The following is a 9,889-nucleotide window of genomic DNA, read 5'->3' on the forward strand; positions in this document are numbered from 1 at the left end:
ATACCCTATCAAGCAGTTCCCTCTGTCGGTCGAATTAAAAAGGTACTTATCCAACGGATTGTTATGAGCTCGATATAACTTTGTCTGTCACCGTTCGGAAACCCATAAAATCTTATCGGTCTTATAACTATCCACTACATAGTTATGGAACCAATAAGGGCAAATATTGAGAAACCGGGCATTAGAATTGTATCCCATTAGGAGGCAACCGAATTTCAAGTTATTCGGAGACATCTACCGTCCGTTAGGGGAAGACGTTCTGGTTCGTCTTGGAGAAAATCCAGAAACAAGCACAAGACGATTGAAAGCTGCAACTGGCGAAAGCAAGTCTTCAGTTCATAGGATTTTTCAGCAAGAAAATCTCCATCCTTGCCATTTTAAGCCGGTACAGAATTTTACGCCAGTATTAGAGGACGATTTTGCTAGAGCCGTTAGTAATTACCTAAACCAACATTTTACAAATCGGTGGATAGGTCGTGGAAGTTCTTGGGCTTGGCCTATTCCTGACTTTCACCCATTAGATTTTTGTGTTTGGCGTTATTTAAAATTATTAGTGTACAATCAAACGGTAGGCACCCGAGATGAGTTGATAAATAAAATTATGAATGCCGCCGAATGACTTCAAAATAAAAATATGTTATTTTAAATTAGACGATTCCTCAATAAACTCATTTCAAAATGTATTGAAGTTAACGGGGGACATTTTGAGCAATTGCAGTAGAAAATGAACGTTTCATTGTTAGTGATTATGATAAAAAGATCCTACTGTTAAAGAATGATGTTTAGTGAATATTTTTTTACTTAGATACTTATCGTGGCTTCTTTTTGAAAATACTGCATTTTGCGGTGTAATCGCAAATATCTCGAAAACAGAGGCTTGTTGGGACATCGACTAAGAATACCTTTTTTGTGCAAAATTAATAGGCGATTTGACCCAACCAACTTAGAAGTCAGAATACCGGGTGACCAATAAGATGACACAATTTTTTTGCCCAGATATCGCCGTAGGTGGTTTTTTTCTACAAGTTGATCAAAATCTGATGATAGATTTGGATTTATTATGCTCAAAAACCCCTGTATACCAAATTTCGTTAAAATGTGCAGCTCCGTTCAAAGTAGAATAACGAAAAACTGAAATTTAAATATAACTTTGACGCCCAGTAGGTCGGCAACCGTCAACTTTCGGACTAAGGTAAGTTGTGTTAAATCATCATATTTTCACCCCAGGAATCCACCATTTTGTTTTGTGCCATTACTCTTGGGACACCCAGTACATGGACGAGCCCAGATAGGAACACTACAAAGATTTCATACTACCATCGATCACAGACTGGTCAGAGCCAAAATTGAATTAAGTCTTGCCAAGGAAGGACATAAAATGGTGGCAAATTCTGATTTATTTTCCTGACTGCGTGTACTTGTGATATTCTTATCTTTCCTGGGTCTCAGTCAAAGTGTGAAGTAAAAATTTTGAATATCGTTTATTTCATTTATAAACAATAACAATAAACTTTGACTGAGACTCTGGAAAGATAAGAATATCATAATGGTGTCAAAGAAAAGAAAAAAAAGGAGAGTTTTATCAGATTATATTCAGAATTAAGGTTTTTTAAAGGTAAATTAATAAGAATAAAGATATTAAGAACAGTATCAGCCAATTTGGACAAAACCCTTATTGACGCAAATGATATCGAAGCTGTAAACAACACCATACTAAATGCAATCAAGCGTGCAGAGAATCGATATTGTAAGAAAAAAGACAATAATGATCACAAGCTTCGACAAAGTACCAAACACCTCATGAGGTTCAGACGAGAACTGCCGAAAGAAGAAATCCGAGAGCAACTGAGAAGCTTGAATAAAGATATATCCAAGGAAGTGAGAAATTATTTAAGAAAGTTCAATGATGATAGTTACTATATTACACAAACTATAGAAGAAAATAAAAGCATGAAGATACTCAGAAAGAACATCTCAAATGGCAAAAAATAAATATTTGCCCTCCAAGGTAAAACCGGTACACAAACGAATAATACGGAAAAGTTACTGTAGATTGCAGAGGAATTCTATCTCCCCAAAACTTTTCACGGCAGTTCTCGAATGTGTTTTTATAACACTGAGCTGGGAGACCAGGGGTGTAAACATTGACGGCGAGAGACTATCATCTCCGTTTCGCAGATGACATTGTACTGATTGCAGATCATTTTAATGATGTTGGATGAATTGAGAGAAGCTTCAAAGAGAGTAGGCCTAAACATGAACATGCAGAAAACAAAACTTATGACAAACCTCGTTCTTTGTGGAACATTAAAAAGTGTCGGATACCAAATAGAACAAGTCTTCGATTATAAATAATTGGGATATTAAATCAGACTAGGTAGAGATAATCAAACTTGCAAGATTCAACGGAGAATACACTTAGGGTGTGCTGAATTTGAAAAACTTCGACATAGTGTCAAAAGGAATATCCCGATTTGCCTTAAAAGGAAAGTTTACGAACAATGTGTCTTGCTCGTAAAAACCTACGGAGCAGAAACGCTACTCTGGCGAAGAAATCGATTCACAAGTTGCAAATAACACAAAAAGCACTGGAAATAAAAAAATATATAACACGACATACGTGGCGGTTGGCTGGCCGTATGTCCGATGGCAGATGGACAAAAAAGGTTTTGGTGTGGAGACCAAGACAAGATAGTAGGTAGGCCGCCGACCCGGTGGACAGATGACATCAAGATAATTGCCGGAAATTGGATCCAAGAAGCCCAGAATAGACCGAAGTGGAAACGCCTTGAGGAAGCCTATGTTCAGCAGTGGACACAAATGGCTAATTGATGATGATGAACATCTTAAATGAACCGTTTTTTTCAAGCAGAGTGGCATTCTGTCAATTTCTCATGACTTAGTCGCAAGGAAACAATATCATCGGGACAGACGGAGCTCAATTTACAAAAAAATGGGGCCGTTTGTTGACATAATCCCATTGTTGGAGCAAATCAAATTTACATGTGTTCAGAGAGCAATTTTTCAAGAAACCTGACTGACAATTTAATGTTTATTGTGCAATTAGAAATTATTGTGTCTTGGAATTACATTTTTATCAAGATGATTTAAATGGCAAGTTAGACCTTCTTCGGATCACCAGACAAATTTTTTTTACATTTTAGAAAATTTTTAAACCGAATATTTGGACAATTTGCCGCTCGGTGTACGTAGACACCTATTTGATCAGCATGATGGCGCCCCTCCAAGCGTGACTACCTCAGCGATATTTTTTTCCAAAATACCGAAAATTTGCTGATCGATGAATGGGTCTTTCCTTAAGAAGTCGTTCTTGAGATCAAGTCTATCACATTCCCATGACAACTAAGCTTTCATAGTTTGCATTTGCATGTAATGCGTGCCTCCACAACTTGAGCTCCGAGCCAACAAGGAAAGTGACCTATGAACAAACTTTTGTCTTTGTGATCTGTGGACTCAATCTCTGATCTGTGGATGTACTGTCGACCATTAACTTTTCACTGGAGATAACCTAGGTTTTCACCTTCTTCCGCACGGCAAGCGGAAAATATTAAAATTAGGGGACTTTCCTGCACCACGCAGTCCAGACTCATGAGAACCCAGCTTTACGACAAGCAACCGTTCTGATATATGAAAGTTGTCAACGGGAGTGCGTGTGACCATTCCCCTAACAGTGTTTAAATCAAGCTTTGCATCTGAGTTCTAAACAAACGCCATATGGTTTAGACCAGATTTTAAATGCTTGGCAGATTGATCAAACACAGTTCACAACTTGTTATTGCTAGGTTTGAAAGCATACTTTGAATTAATCTGAAATTTTACCTCCAAATGACCGAAGAGCTCATCGCACTTGTAATATTTAGTGGTAGACAGCATTTTATCCGACTTCATCAGAAACTCTTCAAGGTGTTCTTTTGACTTCTTGGCCTTGGTTCTCTGTTCTTCTTTCTCGTCTTTCTGTTTTTGTGTTTTATACGCATTAAAAACCTGAGAAAAAATGTATTGAATCAAAAATGGTTAAGACTAGTTATAAAAAAAGCAAGTACCTGCTTCCTCTCATTCAGTTTTTTAAACGTCTCATACCGTGGATCATTTTGAATAATTTTTACGCACTGATCCCACGATGCGTTGGATGGGACATTTTTATCTTTTAATAGGTCTTTAAATGCTTCCATAGCCTCCTTCTTATCCTTATATACTTTCGGTTCGGGAGTCGACGGTTTTGTTTCAGTTCGATCATAATGATTTGACGTATACACATCATCTTCTGCAAAATCAAGAATCTAACATTCTAGCCATACTGTACCAAACTGATAATACAGTTTAACTTACCAGGTCGGTTAGGAGGAGTTGGAATGGAAATTGCTGCTAATGTTGCTGCCATTGCCGCTTCCATCGCGTTACTCTTTGGACCTGGACTGGCAGCTAAATTAACGACTATCTTTACAATTTATTACTTAATGAATTAGTTATTTACTTACTGGAATTTGAAACGTTTGGCGAGTTTGATGGAGAAATGGAAGCAGATATTGAAAAAGGGCTTGTAATTTCTTTGGGTGACACTGGCACGCTTTTTGGTTTAGACCTAAAATATTTATTACATCAATAACATTAAAACATTTCTGCAGCACATTTTATCTTAATCACTCTAAATTAAGAGAACATGTTGGAATACAAAGACCAAATGCATGACCATAGCTAGGGACCCTCTGCGCTGTAAGCTAGTAATAAAAGGTACCATCGTCGACCAAACCATGTCGTTCGAAAACCTGGGATGCAACATAACGAGCACAAGATTCCTAGAGGAAGAGGTGAGAAAGCAAACAAACAAAGCAGCCACAATATCGGGACATCTTAAACATATAATATGGAAAAATAAATACCTCAGTACAGGATGCAAGTCCAGAATCTACAAAACATGCGTGCGACCTATTATGACATACGGGGCAGAGATAAGACCGGAAACACCATTAACAAAGAGGATACAAAGAACAACCGAGATGAAGGTCCTAAGAACAATAACGGGATACACATTGAACCACAGACAGAGAAGCATGGACATAAGAGAAAAGTGCCAAACTGACGACATAGTGAGATGGATAAGAAAGAGAAGAAGAGAATGGAATCTGCATGTAAACAGAATGGATGACGATAGACTAGCCAAAATAGTACGTAACAACAACCCACACGGAAGGAGGCCTATACCGCCTTCTATACGATGATGATGATGATAATGATGATGATGTTTAAATAAAATAATCTATTTAAATATGATATAATACCAGGTGACAATAAAAAAGACAACTATATTGTCATGAATGTGATATGAATAGTTATTATTGTTTTTTATTTTGTTTTGTTTATTGTTTACTTTGAAAGTTTTTATTGTTTTTATTCGATTATCCGTTAAAAACCCTACATATATGTTCTGTTTCATTTTTATTCAACACATTTAAGCTACTTTATTAAGCGCACCGTCAGAACCGTCATGAACCGGGAGCTCGTCCGAGACCGTGTCAATCGAAATCCGAGAGCGAACTCCATGCGAAAAATTGTTTCTTTTTTAGATCAGAAATTAAAATGAAATATAGCTTATTCACAAAGAATTAAGAACGATATAAGCTATTCGTTCGGTGTAAAACAATAGTTTTTTGTCCCTATTTTAATTAAAAAAAAAATATACGTATCGTCAGAATCGAGATTGTCAAGCTCAAGTGATGCTATGAATGAAGAATATCGTTCAACTTTATCTAGGTCTGATGATTCTGAGCCTGGCGTTGAGGTAAATGAAGGACATCGAAAGTCTATAGCGAAACATACTTTTATGAAAATACAAAATAATTCAAAATTATAACTGGACGTAATGACAGAAAATCTATTTATAATTGAACTGATAAAACAATTTACTCAATTAGGTAACAAGTATACATAATTTTTAAGTAAACATTATTTAGTATTACAAAAAAAATGCTTTGATAAGTTTTGCAGAATTAGGAGACGATTTTGGAGTTTCTACAAGTACCTACTGCTAGTAGAATTTTATCAGTCAATTGAACCAATTAACCGGATATCGAAGTTTGATAGTGTGGATGCCAGCTTATAAAGTAAAAAATGGTCTTCCGATACCCTTTAGAACACGTTTTAGCAAAGTTTATGCTATAATAGAATGCTTAGAAATTGAAATCCAAAAGCCAGAAAATCAAACAAGCTTTAACGTGGTCTAATTATAAAAAAATGCAATACAATAAAATATCTGATATCTTCCAGACCAGACGGTATAATTACCTTTATTTCACCCGGCTTTGGTAGTCGTACATCTGATACTGTTATTGTCGAAAAAGGTGGATGGTTCGATAAGAACAAAACAACATCATAAAACAAAAGACAAGATACCGTTTAAATGAACACAAGGACTACATGAAGGCCGGCCTGTCTCGTGACGTCTGACCAATCACATGGCGTTTCCGCATGACGTCAATTTGATCAGATTTGAAAGCCTATTTAATAGCAAATTATTTTTCGGGATTTATTTTTCTTGCAGTGTATTTATTTGCAACAAATCTTGTATTCTAGTATGATTTTAATAAAAAATAAATTTAATGCAAAAGGCCCATTGTAAAATGTTTCTTGAAAAAAAATTCCGAAAATATGGTCAACTTTACTACTTTCTGTACTTACTCTTCTGTAACCCTTTTTTTGATCTCTTCCAATTCGGGTGGTATAATCCATCGTGATTCTTTTGTGTTAATATTATGATAGTATGTTTTTCCATTTTCAGCAGTAAATTCTTTCCAGGGACACTGACACAATTCCACCTATAACAAACAATATTATAACTCTATCTGCTCGATATTGCATTAAATTAATTTTGTTTATATCATTTAAATAAAAAAATGTGCACTTTAAGTCGCTACAACGAGAAATCGGAAATGACTTCTTCGATTTAAGATTATATTAGTGAAGTAAACTTTGGCCAACAATACCATAGAAATTTTATATTAGGATATGAAAAATATTTACCATTTACAAACAGACCTGCTTTAATTTAGTGGAATTAACTTCAATGGAGTCCCGGAAGACAACTGTTTTTTTTTAAGATTTTTTAGAAAGCTCTTTACTTTTTGAATCAAATGGTTTTTTTTTCTAAAATCATACACGAATAAGTCGAAGAGGGTGTCTATTTATAGTGGCATGTGATTGCTTCCTTAAACGGCATATTCTCTTGCAGCAAATGAACCGTGGTGCTTTAATTAATATTTACCTCTGCTGGTGTCTTTAAACAGTCCGGCTTTATCCAACTACTTTGCTTTGTAACAATGTTGTAATAATATGTTCGACCATCAGGTGCTTTGTGCTCAGTCCACTCACTGATTGAACCGCCAAGTGAAGGTAAGACAGGAGGTATAGCAGGAGCACCAAATCCTGGAGGTGGCACACTGAATGGGGCTGGGATAATCGGGCTAAATCCGGACATACCAGAAATCGGTACCTACATAAGTAAAGAAAGAATACTTATCAATGCGTCTATGAGATATGCATTATATCGCAAGAAAAACGTTTACCTGAGGCATCAGTGGAGGCGTTCCAATGCCTGGAGGAGCAACAAAACCTTGCGATTGATCCTAAAATTATATTAATTGAATTGAACGATATTTTATAGCTTCCAAATATACTCCGCCACAAAGCTAAAGCACGAGGCCATACATATGAAAGTACTTACAAAATATGATTGATTAGAGTTAATAGAACTGAGCAATAACGACAAACAAACTCAACAACCAAACGAAATTTTAATGAAAATGTAATTTGCTTACCATTCTGGTCGCTGCTTGTGTCAACAAAAATAGCGAAAATCAATATATTTCATTCGCTCATAACTAAATTAAATAAGATAATTTAGATATTTTTTAGACTTCCGACCACTTCCCTAAATTGCGGCTGCTACACCAACACAAAATGACAAAATCCGCCAGACCAACCTAACCTGTTTTCTTCTTTTTGTTCTTTCTTTTTTTCTATAGGATCGTTCCTCAGTTGAGTCTTCCCCATTACTAGTTTTCCCAACAAGTGCACCCGCGGGTCACAGTCCATGCCTGTGGTATGGAGGATTTTTGGACACAATTTTGAGACTCTTTTATGTTAACGTGCTCACTTATTATTAGTACTTGTCACCATGCGGGATTTTGTGAATTTCTTATGCAAAAATGGATTTGCTGTTCTTAATTACCATATCGTTATTTGATAATTTATAGCTACTATTTCTCTTATTTCATGTGTATTCGTGTAATATATTTATTTTCTTCTTTTCTTTTAGTTTGTATTTCGTTGTAGTAAAAATGTTGCAAGTAGTTGCAAAAACTTGGAATATTTCATTTAATATAGCATCACTGTATTTCCTAATACAATAATATTATACAACACGAAAACGTGGTCAGTCCTTTACTTTTTGACAGATCCGAATTGGCATCGTTGAATGGGAGGTATTGAATTCAAATTTAAAAGAAGAGAATTGAAAAGTTAGAAGTGTCAGATTAGATGTCAGACTTTCAGAGAAGCAAATTGCTTTTTCCAATTATTTGTAAAATATCTTAAATATTTATAAAAACAATAAACATGAGTAGGGAATTCGTGTGGGCAATCAAGAATGGAGATTTAGAACAAGTGAAGCTAATTGTAGAGAAACAGGTAATTTCAATAAAACAAATCATTCCTTACGTTTACATGTTTTTCAGCAAATGACTCATGATTGATTCTTCAAATCTGAAGCATAAAATGCTTGAACGTTAAACCTTTTAATGAGCTACTAATGTTTTTTCGTAGCATATAGACGTTAATCAGGAAGTAGATGGACGCCCTTCAATTTTATATGCAGCAGATTACGGCCAAAGAGCTGTTATGGAGTACTTACTTACTGTTGGAGCTGATGTAAATGTAAGTTCATTCCGTGTATGACTAGTAATTAACTAATTGGAAGTATGCAATGTTATGTGAAGTTCTAATGTGCCATACACTCAGATTTTCCCCACAGCAACATATTTTTTTTACATTTTGAAAATTGCAGGATTTACTCGTCTAAATAATTAGAAAAATAAACTATAACAATATGCGCATCTCATATAAGCTGTTTTGTATCAGAATTACCGACTGACTATATATTTATGCGGATAGAAAATAGAACAGTATTTTTTATAGCAACTAAAATCGGAATTGGCTAGTTTATAGCCCAATCGCGTTCGAATTTATTACCTAAAATAGCAGACCTTGTCGATATTCTTTTACTAACAAGTTTTTTGGGTCATTTTCTAGTTGCTCTAGCTCATGGGTGTGAAGCTAACAATATACTCACTATAGATAATCGTTCTACTAACGACTTTTCAAAGTGGTGTTTCTTGTGGAGTGGTTTTTGACCACTTCTTACTCACTAAATTTCACTACTGAAGGTTACAAAGGTCGCCACTGACTTCTTATGACAAAGTGTCTCCAACTGAAAAATATTTTTTAATTTGAATATAGACCCACCAAGGCATTAATTTACTTTCCTCTATCTAAGACCTTTGTTATGATATCTAGCAAACACTTCGGAAAGCAAACCGCATAATGATATCCGGATTAATAATCGATCGATTGTCACTGCGGCGACATTAGATAGGGTCTACATTAAAATCGCAGTGAACCGGTTGTATTTAAAAATGCTTTATCGTGAAAATACTAGTAGCAAACCAATTGTGCGACGATATAAAAGATAATGAGCGGATGAATAGATAGTGTTTTACACTCGCATTTCCGGTCCATATATTAGCTATTAACAATTTATTGCAAAAAATGTTGTCTTTTTTGTTTATAACTTGGAAACTAATGGAGCAATCGGAAT

The 9,889-nt window shown here is 35.4% G+C and overlaps 1 protein-coding gene and 1 long non-coding RNA gene across 3 annotated transcripts; one reads left to right on the forward strand and one right to left on the reverse strand.

Moving 5' to 3' along the window:
• Positions 1-3,736: 3,736 nt before the first annotated feature.
• Positions 3,737-9,641, reverse strand: LOC125504219 (pre-mRNA-processing factor 40 homolog A-like). 2 transcript variants are annotated; one of them, XM_048665896.1, is made up of 8 exons: positions 9,365-9,641; positions 7,581-7,640; positions 7,280-7,507; positions 6,697-6,833; positions 4,500-4,603; positions 4,351-4,443; positions 4,065-4,285; positions 3,737-4,005 (listed from the first exon to the last, which is right to left on the reverse strand). In XM_048665896.1, the coding sequence occupies exons 2-8, from the start codon at positions 7,587-7,589 to the stop codon at positions 3,784-3,786; spliced, it is 1,014 nt and encodes a 337-aa protein (XP_048521853.1). In that variant the 5' UTR covers positions 7,590-7,640; positions 9,365-9,641; the 3' UTR covers positions 3,737-3,783. The 2 variants fall into 2 exon arrangements, with proteins under 2 accessions (XP_048521853.1, XP_048521852.1); XM_048665895.1 differs by lacking the exon at positions 9,365-9,641 and adding an exon at positions 7,833-8,487.
• LOC125504220 lies at positions 8,549-9,133 on the forward strand. Its single transcript, XR_007281344.1, has 2 exons — positions 8,549-8,703; positions 8,839-9,133. It is a non-coding gene; the product is annotated as an uncharacterized LOC125504220 (long non-coding RNA).
• Positions 9,642-9,889: the final 248 nt, after the last annotated feature.

The sequence above is a fragment of the Dendroctonus ponderosae genome, unplaced genomic scaffold (assembly GCF_020466585.1).
Source record: "Dendroctonus ponderosae isolate FM_Combo_2020 unplaced genomic scaffold, Dpon_F_20191213v2 Dpon_F_20191213_4, whole genome shotgun sequence".
Lineage (NCBI taxonomy): Eukaryota > Metazoa > Arthropoda > Insecta > Coleoptera > Curculionidae > Dendroctonus > Dendroctonus ponderosae.

Bases quoted from the DNA above. Each gene is read 5' to 3' on its own strand.
- LOC125504219 (XM_048665895.1), bottom strand. The intron at 7,508-7,580 runs GTAAACGTTTTT...TTACTTATGTAG, and splicing joins CGCCTCCACTGATGCCTCAG to GTACCGATTTCTGGTATGTC. The intron at 6,834-7,279 runs GTAAATATTAAT...TGTTTGTTATAG, and splicing joins GTTTAAAGACACCAGCAGAG to GTGGAATTGTGTCAGTGTCC.